The sequence below is a fragment of the Pseudonaja textilis genome, chromosome 3, assembly GCF_049901715.1.
Source record: "Pseudonaja textilis isolate UNSWEBS1 chromosome 3, rPseTex1.2, whole genome shotgun sequence".
Taxonomy (NCBI): Eukaryota; Metazoa; Chordata; class Lepidosauria; order Squamata; family Elapidae; genus Pseudonaja; species Pseudonaja textilis.
Genome location: NC_141992.1, coordinates 155,236,082 through 155,250,773, shown reverse-complemented (window position 1 = coordinate 155,250,773; position 14,692 = coordinate 155,236,082). Strand labels below are relative to the sequence as shown.

Sequence of the window (14,692 nt, the reverse complement as noted above, 5' to 3'; positions counted from 1 at the left end):
GATATCTCAGGGGTTGCCACAAAGAAGGAGTTAGGCTATTCTCTAAAGCACCTAAGGCAGGACAAGAATCAGTGGATGGAAATTAATCAAGGAGAGAATCAATCTAGAACTAAGAAGAAATTTCCTGACAGTTAGAATAATTAATAAGTGGAACAACTTGCCTCCAGAGGTTGTGAATGCTCCAATACTGGAAGTTTTTAACAAGAGATTACACAACTGTTCATCTGAAATAGTATAGGGTTTCCTGCCTGAGGAGGGAGTTGGACTTCCAAGGTCCCTTCCAACTCTGTTATTCTATTCTATTCTATTCTATTCTATTCTATTCTATTCTATTCTATTCTATTCTATTCTATTCTATTCTATTCTGAGTGTTGGACTTGGGTTGGAAACCTTTGTACATTGTGAAGAGCTTCTGGTTCTTCACATTGGCAGCCTCCATGTCCTCTTTTTGCCAGTTCACTGTATCAGCAGGGTATCTGATGATTGGCAGGAGGTACGTATTGACAGCATGGATCTTGTTCCTCTTATTGAACTGGATCTTCAGAATCTGTCTTACCCTTTGGTAGCACTTGAATGCAGCTGTCTCTTCATGAGTTCCAGATGACCAAGGTATTGTATGTGTGCTAGGTGGCCTGCTGCTAGTTCCACCTCATCATCTTAACTATCTTCTCCCTTTCCTTCCCCCTCTATATGCATAAATGTAGTCAACTGCAAAGAAAAACAAAGAAAAGGAAAAAAACATTAATATTAAACAACATGTATCATTAAAACATTCTACATAAAAGTATTTTATGGAAATTGAGGCTGGGGCTTAGCGCAACCTGACCCCAAGACCAAGGGAAAGAGCAAGGTTTTAACTACCTCCTTCACACCTGCAGGATTCGGCTAATTATGTATCTCCATCCTGCCAGGATTCAGCTTTATTGTGTTGCATTCCATTCAGATCCCAGATCAAGTTCAAGACTGGGTGATAGTTGTCAAGTATGGTTAGATCCATGGAGGCCTCTTAAGAAGAAGATATACAATAGCCACCTTCAAGGCTACTGACATTACCTATTCCTGCAATGAAATATTGACCATTTGCCAGATGTGGCCAATCATCTGCCTTAGGAACAGCCCAAATTTCCCATGATGCACACAAAACGAACCCAAACTTGGTTGGGTTCATTCTGGAGAGCAGGCTGTCCACTTCATTGAAGTATTAGACATAGGACAAGACAGGTACTTTAAACCCTGCCATGAAAAGTAAAGATGGTTGAATTTCATCAGCTTTGTTGGCAAAATACTACAATAAAAGGTCTCAATTACCTCCTTGAAGATGTATTTTTAATTCTTTTCCAAAACAAAAGAGCTTGATTGCAAGTCTGATTATAAAAAATAACTTGTATATCTTTGTAGAAGTGCATTCAAAATAGTTTCTTTAGCATAAATCTGAAATAATCTAATGACAGTATCATGTGTACATCCAACCTTTGATTTATGTATTTATGCATCTGTGTTTGGTCTGCTCACCAATATATCCCTGAAGATTTTAAGCACGCCAGGGACAGATTCTTTTCTGCCATTATGACTTTTAAATGTAAGAACATTAAAAACTGTAGCATTCAGATGAAAACTGTTCAGTCTCTGTGACATCTCCGTGCTTTAGATGTAAATCAGTTTTGTGACATATATAACTATATAACTACATTTTGCAGCTCAAGGTAGCCCCGGAGTAGAAAATCCTTTGCTGCCATGATGCTATTGTTGTCCACTTATTTTTGCTCTTCTCCCACTGCGGAGGAATCATGAAGGCAGGTAGGCATGGCAACATCATATTACGAAAGCTGCCATTCACTGTGGGAACTCCTCCCTTGTGCCAAATTATAGCATTTTCAGAATAATACCCAGGGTATTGACAGCAATATTTCTATATATTTACAAGCACGATGGCTATTGATATAGAGAGATTGTAGTGAACTATCTGATTTTCTTTGCTGGTTAAGACAGCTTTGACTAAGTAAACCAAAGTGACTTTTCTTTCCCATCAGGAAGATTGTTAATTTGGTGTATAATAAATGTTGCTGCAATAAATTATTCTGAATAGTTGAAGAAAAGATGCACTTCAGGCCCCATTTTCTATGTTTTTTTTTTCATCTTGACTCTTACTTTTACAAGGTTTTGTACCTTTTTTTGGTGATAGTATTAAGTTGCCTAAAGAATATTAGACATGATAGCCTAGAGTGGTGAAAACTGTCCGGGTGTGTGTGGAGTGGGTACTTTTAGGCCCATAGTGATTGAACTGATACAGAGAATAAGGCAGTTGTAATCCAGAGTCTTATGCAGAATTAGAAGAAAAAAGCATATAAATAGGAAATGCTATCCAGTAGGTACCGTACAGTGGTGGGATTCAAAAAAATTTTTACTATCAGTTCTGTGGGCATGGCTTGGTGGGTGTGGCAGGGGAAGGATACTGTAAAATCTCCAGTCAGAGGTGGGATTTGCCGGTTCTCCGAACTACTCAAAATTTCCGCTACTGGTTCTCCAGAACTGGTCAGAACCTGCTGAACATTACCTCTGGTGCCGTAGCATTTTGTGGTTTATACTTCATCCACACAATATTATCCTGTTCTGAATCAAGAGAGGCTTACTTCTAAGTAAATAACCATAGGAGTTAAATCTGGTTTCATTAACTCATTGAAATGTATGGCATAAGACTTGAGTTTTGTAGTTCTGTGCTTGAAATATTTGTACAATTTTCAAGAGCTGTAAACTTGTATTGAGGTTTGCTTTGTATCATTTCAAGTGGTTTCATGCTCCTCTGCAAGAGCATGATGCAAAATTGTAATGTGTCTTATCTCCATAATTCTAGGACATGCACAGTGCTTACATGCAGTATTTTCAGGCAAACTCTCCCACAGCCTGGAGTTTGATCCTGACGGGGCTCAAAGTTAATTCAACCTTCCATCCTTCCAATGTTGGAAAAATGAAGACCCAGATTGTTGGGGCAATATGTAAATAATGCTGACAGTGTGAACTGCCCAGAGAGTGCTGTAAAGTGCTAAAGGGTGGCACATAAGCCTAAAATGCTATTGCTATATTAAATAAATACTAAGTAACCGCTTGTGAAGACAGCATTGTGCAATAGAAGGGCTTTAATGAAATCTGTCTCGCTTGCTAGGGTCCCTTCAAAGAAGATTTTTTTTTTATTATAAAGACAGGCAGAAGGACCACACGTTAGGTAATTTGATCATCTTGTTGTTCCCTTAAAAACCATTGCAACTAAAACTATTCTGAAGCAACTAGCATTTGTAGGCCATTTTAAAAGGCTGAAGTATAAAGAAAGAATTGCAGAAATCCAGGCAGGAGTTTATCAGGGCATGAATAACTGCAGCAAAGACTAACCACTGTGCTAGCAGCTTTGAAAATTTTGTTTTATAAATGTGGTGGTTGTTCTTTACTAGTCTGTAAATGTGAGTGCTCCTTCTCTCCTCCTTCATTCCTTTGTTTAGCCAAAAACCTTTTCCACTGTCATTTTGTAAACCAACAATGCAACAGAACTCCATTTCCGTGGTCTTGAATGTTTTTTTCCTTTCCCAGCAAACTAGAAACAGAAATTGTTGCAGTGGAAATTGTGGAATCCATAATGACACTGGAATGCAATTCTCTGTTTGGCATTAGGGTTTTAATTAAGGTTTTTCTGGGTTTGCCCAATGTTCCTTTGCCCCCATATCTCTGCCAAAAAAAAAAACCAGCATCCTGACACTGAGGACAAATTGAAAGTAAGAAGTTTGGAGGGAGGGAGGAGGGAGCTATGTGGGGATAGAAGCAGAGCCTCTTGATTAGAAAGTATAATTTAATAGAATGTGTATTGAACCAAATGTATTGATTAATGTAGAGGATATAGTACTTATATTGATTTGAACTAAAGATTTAGTACTAAAAGCTGTAAGCCAAAAAAAGCTGTTGCAGATTGCTACAAAAGTCAGTTTAATGCTGTCCTTGAGAATGCCTTCACAAAGAAATTCTTCTAATGTTTGAGGAGTAGGTAGAATGCTGTATATGTCAGTTTGATCCCGGAGGGTTTTATTTTGTACTCTAATAGCTGTTACGAGCCTACATTATATCCAAGGAGTAATTTTCCTTAGGGTTGCCTGGCTCGCTTTGTGTCAATATTCTAGCATTTTAAGTCACGTACAGTATATGCTTCTGGGAACAGCCGAGGAGCCAGCCAGACTCATAATGGTCTGCATTCATTAATAAAGGCAGAAGCTTCTGTCCCTTCATTGCCCACTGCAGGGATGCCTTCCCGGTCTTTTGGGACCCTGCAGACACATTTAAAGAAAGCTTTATTTTGAGTGGGCAGGAGATGAAATGCAGGACTTGCAGGCATTTCCTAAGTCAGCTCTATGCCCAAGCACAGAGGTGACCTTAATGGGTCAGAGAAGAATGCAGGTCAAAAGACTTATTATCCAGCCTGTTGGAAACCAATTGCTTTTAGGTTGAGGGGGGAAGGGGGGGTGTTTTGTTTTGTTTTAAAGTAGCGCTTAAAGGTTAGCAATGTAGAAATTTGTTTTACAACCCAAAGCTGTCCTGGAATGCAGTCCATTTTATAGAAAGGGAGAGGGAACTAAAGCCGAGCTTAGTTTTAAATTCCCTACAAATTACAAAATGTTAGTATAGCATAATTAGTTAATCAGTGATGATTGATTACTAGTGTTTGCCGTCTTGAATTAAGGAGAGGGGGAAGAAAAGATGTTGCTGTGATACTGTCTCCATCTGTTGAACAATAACATCCTCGTTTAATCTTTATATTTCCTTATTTATAATCTGCTTTTCAACAACAATCGCATTCATTTCATTCAGCTTCAAAATGCCTCATTTAAATTGAATGCAACTGTACTTTCCATTTGGGACTGTAATGAGGTAGAGAATTAGTAGGATTTCTCCCTCCTTAGAAACTCCTCCTCTCCCTTCCCTCCCTCCCTCTTCCATAAAGATTCCCCCCACCCCCCAAAGGATATAATTCAAGTCATTAGAAAGGGTCTCTATGAAGCAAAAACTGGCAACTAAAAAGAACAACAACCCTGCTCTTTGGAAAGAAATTTTCCTGAGCCACTATTTTAGTAAAATGTATCCAACTGTTTCAAAGATTTTGTGCACAGAATGGACATAACTCGATATGACTATAAATAAAACAGCCAAAAAAAACTACATATATAATTATGCAAATATAGCGGTCCCACTAATTTCACTCAGAAAATACCTTTGTAAAATTCATTTAGGATTTTTGGAATGTAATAGATGCTCGTTACATGTTTCATTGGAGTATAAGAATATTTACTTCTAAATATAGTTGATAGTGAAATTTTTAGTCTGTGTGCGTGTATATGAAAGGAAGTATAGGTAGTCCTTGACTTATGACCACAATTTGGATTAAGCAAGACAATTAAGTCAATTGCATCTCAGTTTAAAACCTTTTTTTTGCCATGGTTATTAAGCGAATCACTGCAGTTTTTAAGTGAATCGTGTGGTCATTAAGCAAATCCGGTTTTCCTCATTAACTTGGTTTGTCACAAGCCGGCTGGGAAGATTGCAACATGACCTCAAGGATGCTACAACCATCATAAATACAAGCTGATCACTTAAGTGCCCGAATCACAATCATATGACCATGGGATGCTGTGATGGTCATAAGTGTGAGGACCTGTGATAAGTCTCATTTTTCGGTGTCATTGTAACTTCAATTGGTTGCTAAACAGATCATTGTAAGTCAAGGACCTACAAGGGATGACAAAACAAAATACCCCCTCAATACCCAAATCAATGTTAAATTTGCAGTATAAATTATTTATAATCTTTTTTCCCCTTCAAATTCTGAGTAGCTTCAGCATATTCTAAGGAGCTTTCAGCATAAGATAGATGATAGAAGAAATACAGGTAAATATAACATATGAGAAGTAGTCTGGAGGAAATATGGGAACATGGATTTGTTTAATTTGCATGTATGAGGAAGAGAAAGAGAGAATTAATTTGAGGAAGTTATTAGTACTGCACAGTTTCCAGAAGAACAATGATAAAAACATCGGTTTCAAATGTATTGTTTGTCCTATAAAGGGCAAAACACATTCTGAGCTACACTGAAACTTTTATTGGTTTTCTCTGTGCCATGGAAACTCCCGTGTTCAGATCAACAGGAGCTCCGTCTTCTGACTTCCCCACTTACATCAATTCCCATTGTCATGGAAGTAGGTGTTCTGAACACATGAAAAGACAATATACAGCAGAGAGCTACTGTGTGGATAATAGAGGAAAATTTTGCCCTAAATTTTTAAACACAATCTTTTTTGTGAAAAGAAACACTCTTAAAACAAAACCTCCAACAGTTCATAACTGGGATTAATGGTTGCAATTTTCAGTTCTTAGACATGGGGTCTCCATAGACAGTCCCCCCTCCTAGAATATAATGTGGCTCTCTGTGGGATTAAAGATTATTCCTTACCTCATCTCTTCCCTTCAATCTTTCACCTTTTTGTCTCATAAAGTTATAACTGGTATGAGCAGGAAGCTTTTCTCCCTAATCAAGTGTTTCTCTCTGGCTTGTTCACGCCTTAGAATGCAAAGAATTTACCTATATATCATTAATATTAGGAGGCTGCTCCTAAGGTGTATAAAGTGAGTGTGACTTGGATCCGAGGTGCCAACAGAAGCAAAAAGAACCTTTCTAAACTTTTCTGCTTCCAATTTCCACAGTGGCCTCCATCCCAAGTTTTCCATTTTATACAGTCATTGAAGCATTAGGATCGATTTCTAGAAAGATTTAAAGAGTTTTAACGGACAAGAGGAGCACTAATCTCATTTGTGCATTTTCGGGAGCCATATTCATCTTTATGTTTTGCCTTGCTCAGTGATTTTTCTCCATCATTTTGCCTTGAATTTAAATCAGGGCATCTCTTCGCTCCTGAGAATGTTTTTGTGCAATAGGCTATATCAGCTGTGGGACCCCAAAACAGAGCTTAGTGAAGAATAATTCCATAGTTTATTTTGCATCTACCACATTAGTGCCTTTGTGTGTTTTTTCTTTAATTAAAAAAATTATTGAGGTTTGAGTCCTGAGCACACATGAAATGCTACTTTCAATTGTGTCACATAGTGCTATGTGGCTTTTCTAATCCTTAAACTGGCCACATGTGAATCCAAGATTTTAAAAAATGGAGGTAAGAGGACTCATTAAAACACATAGGCAATGATCCAGCATTACAGTTCTCTCCTATTGTTGATTATGATAGAAGAAAAGAGCCTCATGTGTGCAGTGTTGTTCTATGCTAAAAGTTGAGCCTCGGGTAGAGCTCTAGATAGCATCTACAGATTTTCTGAAGAATGGATATTGTCCATTGGGATAATTAAGTATTAGCAATGCTCTTGCAGCAGTAAAACTTGTGTGTCTTTTATTTAGACAGTACAGCAGATTTATAGATAGATGTTTCAGGTAAAAAGAATCTGGAAAGGTATGTTTAAGGTGTTCCTTTGCTGAAACTCATTTAATTGCCCCAGAAAGAGTGTTAAACTGATCCATTCTACTGCTGCTTGAAGGTTCCATTTTCTTTCCATTCCCTCTTGCTGAAACAACCCAACATGCACTTTAATTGAGTCATGAGAGAGTAGGGGCTTGCACTTGGATATACATCAGAATTTTCATTTCTTGAAAAAGAATACTGTGCAAATGAAGATATTGGGTTTAAATCTGTACCCATCTATGTTCTGTTGCTATTTGTTCCTAGTCAACTAGAACTACATAAAAAAAAATTAATGTTGAGAATGCAAATTACCGACATCAATACATTAAGCAGGAAGTACAGCTACCAGGCTGATTGGGAAATGTCCCACATTATATTTATTCAGTTTGGAGACAATGAAAAATTGGAAAATAGAACCATAAAAAGTATCTGCAGTTTTTATGTCATCCATATAGATACATATACATACTCCACAGTCATTTGATTAAATTTGACACCTGGATCATGGTTGTTGCAGCATCCAGAGGTTACATGATCGCTGGTTTCCAACAAGCAAAGTTCATAGGGAAGCCAGCAGAACATTGCAAATGGTGATCACATGACCTTAGGATGCTGTGACTCTGAAGAATTCATCTAACAACTTCAACAGGAATTGCCAGAACTACAGTTGTGAGTCAGTGCAGTTAGTCGACATCACACCTTGTGACCACATTGCTTTGCAAGAGTCCCTTACTGTTGGTAAGTCAGGATTACCCATACATAAGGAGTCCTACAGACACAAATTTTGTCATGTGTATGACATATGCCACAGGTGTCAAACTTTGTGACGTCATGTTGCCGTCATGTGACGTTTCGTGACATTTTTCCCATTTGCGGAGCTGGGATGGGCGTGGCCTGCATGTGATACATCCGCCCCATGGGCAGCCAGTTTGACACCCCTGACATGTACCTCTCCAGTCAAACAGGACTGGAGCATATTATTTACATAGTACTGCAGTGGAGGCATTCACTTCAGTCATGCTCCTTATTTCTCTTTTAAAAACCATATTTGAAGAGGATTCATCTCTAATTTGGCACTTGGGATGCAGCATATGATAATCTGTATATTATATTGAAGCAGAGCTTTAGATTGATGATACATGCATTTGAAGTTCATCTTCTAATATGATTCCAGGCACATTGAAATATGCATATTTTAACTTTCTAGCTTGATCTTATGTATCAGACCTGCGATATTTCAGTATTTAAATAAATCTGATTATGTAGAAGTGGAATCTGTTCTAATCAAGCAGTATACCTATCATATAAAGCCGCCGTATGAGTTTTATCACATGGCTGATCTCCCCTGCACATAGGCACACAGTTTGCTTGTAAATAGTCTACACACCTGAAAGAGTGTCTTGCATATGGTTGTGCTTTATTGTACAAATTCCAAGGACAATACTGTATCATGTTATCCACAAAGTTGTACAGCACAGTTCGTGTATTAAGTTTTCATTATCTATATTATATCTTAATATGTTAGTTGGTCTCAGATTTGATTTTCTAATTTCTAAACTATCTGAATTTAAAATTGGCATGTATTAACTATTAATAGCTGTGTTTTGAAGGCCTTATTCTGCCACTGCTTTTTCACAATCATTTTGAAGTGAATTAATGTAGAAAATAGTATTGTATACATGAAATCAAACAAATGATGGACTATTTCATTTTTAACTATATTGAATATTTTTTCTGGTAGACTACCGGCCAGAAGTCTTGTATTGCCTAGCACATTATGAGGTTTAGTATTTGCTTAGAATTTTCTGCCATGATGGGATATAATTCCTATTAAATGAATCTAGGAATGTAGTCATGGTTTATTAGCTGTTTTTAGAAATATTGTTTTTTATTTCTTTATTTCCATGGTATATATAGCTGTCCAATCCATGACAGTGACTCTGGACAGCATACATCAAAACATCTGCTATATTAAACACTTAGCATATCAGTGGGGCCACAACCAATTTTGCTCTTCTTTGGAACTTCTACTGAACTTTCATCCATCTTTCTGAGTACATTCCTACCAACTATATAAGATGTCACATACATGACAAGCTGTATTCTGAAATTATATTGAAATTTATCATCAGCACCATATAAGCAAGATCTGCTTATACTTTCTAATATACAATTTAATCAATTTCATATTCTTTATTACAGGCTAAATTGGCATTTACAGGTTAAATTTATAGCTGGGTATTTAGCCAAGTATAGGCCTAGAGTGCAGAGACATGTGTGCATTTTTATAAACTTGCTTGGTAGTTTGCACAATACATACCATTTAACATGGTTTTTACTATCTTATGTTATGCTATTTCTCTGTAGCATTGCTGGTATGTTTCAGCACAGTGATTGCTTTTCCTTTTCTTTTCTTTCTTCTTTCTTCACAGAATCATACGATGACCCAACATAGCAGTTAGTGCAAGGCCCAGTTCTTCAGAAGAGGAATCTTTGCAGGACAAAAAAAGGGAACATGTTTTACTCTTTGCACGAGACTCTCATTGTTAATATATATTATTCAGAAACATTGTATTGTACCATAAAACCTGTATTATGGAAACTGTTGGATGTTCATGTGTTTGAACTTTTGAGCACCGGAGAGACTTCCTGTATATAAAGTGTTGCACATGTATTATGTTGTCTGATACTAAAATGGTCTTATAAAGACAAGTGGACTTGGGCCCTATTCAAGCAGGACTAAGAGTTATTATTATCCCAACAACGTATAAAAGGGAAATATGGCTTAAGGAAAAAAAGAAAAAGAAACAGTACAAACCTTTTGGCCTTCCTTTTGTTCAAGCTTATGTCTACAATCTCTGTCTTTTGGTATTCAAATGGATGAATTCAAGAATATTTTTAGTGCCGAAGAAGAAGAACAAGAAGACGACTCTCCAAGCAGGACCCAGTTGAATATGGCCTGTATATATTTGTAAGCCTTGCGATATGACAGATAGCATTACCATATATGCAATAGTTGTTATGTAGATTGTCAAAGAAACTTTTTTTCCTGGATACCATTTGAAGCTTTTGAGTGTTCAAGACTTTTCCTTAATGATGTCACATGGCCAAATTTTTGAATCAGTTGAACTAACCTGTATGTTACTGTTATTAATGTTTACTCTGCAGTCTGAACCTGGAGATTACTGGAATGGTTTTCCAAGAAGAAATAAATTCAGTTTACCATTACATAATAAGTTTCTTTTCTTTTATCCCAGATTATTTTATTTTAAAAAGTTCCTCTTTTCAAATGAATTGTGTCGTATAACTTTCATCATCAACGTCACACATTCTCGTATCACACATGCATGATAAATGTATTCTAATTGATGTACTTCAATTGATATTTTATTATTTTAGATATATGTTAACTATATATTCTTTTACCCTATGTAATGATCCTTTTTTTTTCTTTTTGAGAAATACAAGGACTTACAGCAGAGTTAATGAGTGAGTGATCTGGCTTGCAAGCATTCAGCCCCTAAATGATATACAGACTATCGGGTTTTAAATCAAGTCTTATCTATCTGCATTTGGTTTTATAATACAATGTCAAGTTTATTTCTCTTAAATAGAAAGCCTGTTGAGTTTGCTGGATTAACTACCACTAAATGTGCTCAGAATCTCACCCTTACACCTATCCTTTTTTTAAATCTCTGCATTTAAAAATATTTAAGTCTCACAATCACTATTAGAATGATACATGATTATGGAAGGCATCCCTTGTCTTTTCATCTACAGGTGGTAACCTTGTTAAATTCCAGCCACAGCACTGACATAGGTTTCTCTGCTTGCGAGTGAGTCCCTTGTCCTCAATGCTGACAGAGATGGCAGTAGAGGACATGACCAGAAAAAGTGCTTCAGTAAACAGCCCAGCCTGTTATTTCCTCTAGGAGATCATTCGGCTTTAACAGAGAAAGGTTGTTGAGAACTGAATTAACCTGTTGGTCCCAAGTAGGACCAAAGGGAGGCTGTACCACTGGGGCATTCTCGATTTTCTTTTGTCCAGAAATGTGCTCGTATGAACATTCATTCCCAACCCAATTTCCATATTAGAGCTGTGATATACCGCTGAACACTTGTGCAATGATTAGAGCAATAGAATATCACAAAGGGCTGGAATTGTTTGTCTTTTTCTGCCAGGGCAGATTTCAAGTGAGATTTCTAGTTTGCCGAGTGTTACATTCCAAGTCTCCACAGATGGGAAAGCTGGAAGAACACTTTTTAAAAAGTCTTTGCTTGCCAGGGATTTCAAGGAAAAATGTGTCATATTTCTCTCTCCAGCCTGGAGATTTTTATGCATATGTTGCCAAGTACAAAAAGAAAAGAAAAAGCCACATTTAATAAAAAAAAATCTTTATTTCTGCTGACAAAAGGATAAACATAAGCAACTGTACTTACACAGTCAGTCCAGTGCCAGATTCTATTTATAATAAACCCCATCCCAGTTTTAATTCCAATAAAGTAGTAATAATATCTGCCAATTTGGATTGAATAATCGTTCTTCATGACAGATACCTCTTTAATAAAACAAAAAAAGTACAGGCATTTATTTCAGTCTTCATGTGTGAAACTGTAACATATTGGTTAAAACTGTAAATAGCATGTTTTTCATCAAGTTCAAGTATGTTAAAATTATTACACCCCACTGTGTTTGTGCCACTGAGTTTATTCAGACAGATGGTAGCTGGGAAAAATGCAATCTTATAATCAAAAGCAAAAATATGTCAAAAATATGTTAGTAAGCAAAACACAGCGTATTACTTGCTTCTTATGTCATGACAGCTTGCAAAACATACAAAGTGTTGAATATCTAGTTATGCAAATACAGAACTATAGTAAACAGCAACAGAAAATGCGAAGACACGATTGTATATTGTTTAAGTTTTCCATTCAGGGCGAGGGAACAAAAATTTCTTAGTCTTACTCAGCTTTTGATTTGAAGAACAAATTGATAAGAGCAAATGCCTGAATTGACTTTCGCTTCCCATTAGTTGCCTATTTTTGATGATCCCCTAAAAAGCTGTTTAAATAGATTATGAAAGATATTCAAACTTCCCAGTGAGATTTGAGTTGTCCATGGCATCTCATCAGAGTATTTACTCTGATCGGGATCTCATCTTAATTAAAAAGGAGAAAAAAGGATAGAGATTCTGTATGAATACACTGGGTATCTAATACATAGACCTTTCCAGTGGGTCAGACAAGCTAAGGCAAGCCACAATAATGAGACGAGGAACGGATCATCACATCGCAGCAGAGAGGAGACAAAGGGAAATGGAAGACATGAATGACAGGATTGAAGCAGGCCACAACCACCTTTATTGGGGATATTCAGGGAAAATACAAGGCAGAATACACTACCTCAACCCCCAACAATTTTAAGGAAAGGTAGCTCCAAAACTCTGGAAAGCTTCTAGATGATAGCAGCAAAATGCAGAAAATACCAACTATTTGCCTCTTCTGTTGGTTTATAACAAGATCGGAGGAATAAGTGTTAACAACAGCCAAATTGGGATATAGTTGTCAATTGATTGTCAGATACACAAGCCTTCTCGGAGCTTCTGAAGAGGAATATGTAAGCTGCAGTTATGTATTAGATGTCTAGACTAAAAGGATAAGCTGCTCCAATTCTGAAAAAAAATAAATCTATTTAAACCACAGCTAATTCTAATATTGGAAAAACAAATGTGAAAATATTCAACCAAATAATCTAGAACCACAATACAATTCCTTCCCAACTCTGTCAAATAGCAGTAGGATATCCCCAGTGGGTCAGCCGTATTAATCTTTTGCAGCAAAGTCAACCAAGAGCCTTGTGGCACTTTAAAGATGGTGCCATAATAAATTTATTGGTCTTTAAGGTGCCATAAAACTCCTTGCTATTTAAGAGTAAGACCAGGTGAGATCAGGCGGGGCTTTATTAGATAATAGCTATAGCTAGACAGTAAAGATAAATACTTAAAAAAGACAAGTATCTAATGCAGGCTGGAATTGAGCTGTAATTCTGATATGGCAAACGCACCTATCTTTTATTCTTACTCATTTAAGCTCTGTCCTTCGGAAAGAAGAAAGAGCTGTTCTTTATATGCCAAGATACCCCCTCTATTTATAACAAAATTAACAATTAATTCATCCCTTGATTGAATCTTTCGTTATTTAGATGTCACAACAGATTTTCATAGCCCGCAAAGGGGAAGCCTTAGCAATGTTAATATTGTGACAGGCAAGACACATAAAAGTAAATGAATCATAATTGGTGACAATTAGAAATAACTTGGTATGAAAACAGAATATTCGTTGCCACAGTGAAGGAGCAGAGTGCCTTGGGTAATAGAAATGATTTCATAGGAAGCTCCTGGCTGCATGAACAGGACTATATCATTACTTCTATCTAGTGCATTTCTTCATACGCTACAGATCAATTGACAATCAAAGGGCCATTTTGCAATTCTGGAAAATAAAATGTTATTTTTGCAAAGTTTCACTTTCCTTTGCAAAGGGCCCCTAGAGTTGAAGGCAAGGACAGAATCAGGTATTTTATTTTTTCCCTTCCTAAAGGACACAATATTTTTTCTAAACATGATCTAAAGCTTCAATTGAACTGAAATTTGAATAAGACTCAATTTATATAGGCTAACAGTGTTACCAAGGAAAAATAGTTCCAACAAGGCAACAAGTTTAGTCAATTCCAGCTCACAAAGGCTCAATTATGTTTGTGTGTCTCTCTGTGTGTATTCTGAGCCCAAGCCTTTAGTCATTTTGGTGTATCTGCATAATTTTATTCCATCTGAAATAGTTGAATGATCAAGGAATCGTTGCAAAATTACTGCATAGTTTGAAGCCAAATGTTGGGGAAACTCAAAACATTATAGAAGGCTGAGGTTCACCCTGCTGAATTCCCAGATAAGTTTGCCCAAGATCAATTAAATTGATTTGGCACTGCCTTAAAATAATCATTACACAGCAATACAAGTAAATGAAAAAAATACAGGTGTCCATTTATGTGTTTCACAGAATCAAGATTTCAGCCTTATATCCTTATACATAATATAAGTTAAATGATTCCTTTCCAAAGCAATTTCTCATTTGTCCAGAATGGTTCTGATCTCATTTGCTATGATCTGCAATCTCCTACATCGCTCAAGTTTTGCTCA

The 14,692-nt window shown here is 36.7% G+C and overlaps 1 protein-coding gene across 7 annotated transcripts in view; it reads left to right on the top strand.

Annotated features, from left to right (window-relative positions):
* The window catches only part of ZNF521 (zinc finger protein 521), a 291,923-nt gene extending 281,202 nt beyond the window's left edge, over positions 1-10,721 (top strand). For all 7 annotated transcript variants that reach the window (XR_015743185.1, XR_015743184.1, XM_087931185.1 and 4 more), the window contains one exon: positions 9,929-10,721. Coding sequence is in view for 5 of the 7 variants with exons in the window: in XM_087931185.1 (XP_087787311.1) it covers positions 9,929-9,958 (30 nt within the window). In the remaining 2 variants the exon portion in view is untranslated. The remainder of the gene's footprint in view (positions 1-9,928) is intronic.
* The last annotated feature ends 3,971 nt before the right edge of the window (positions 10,722-14,692 follow it).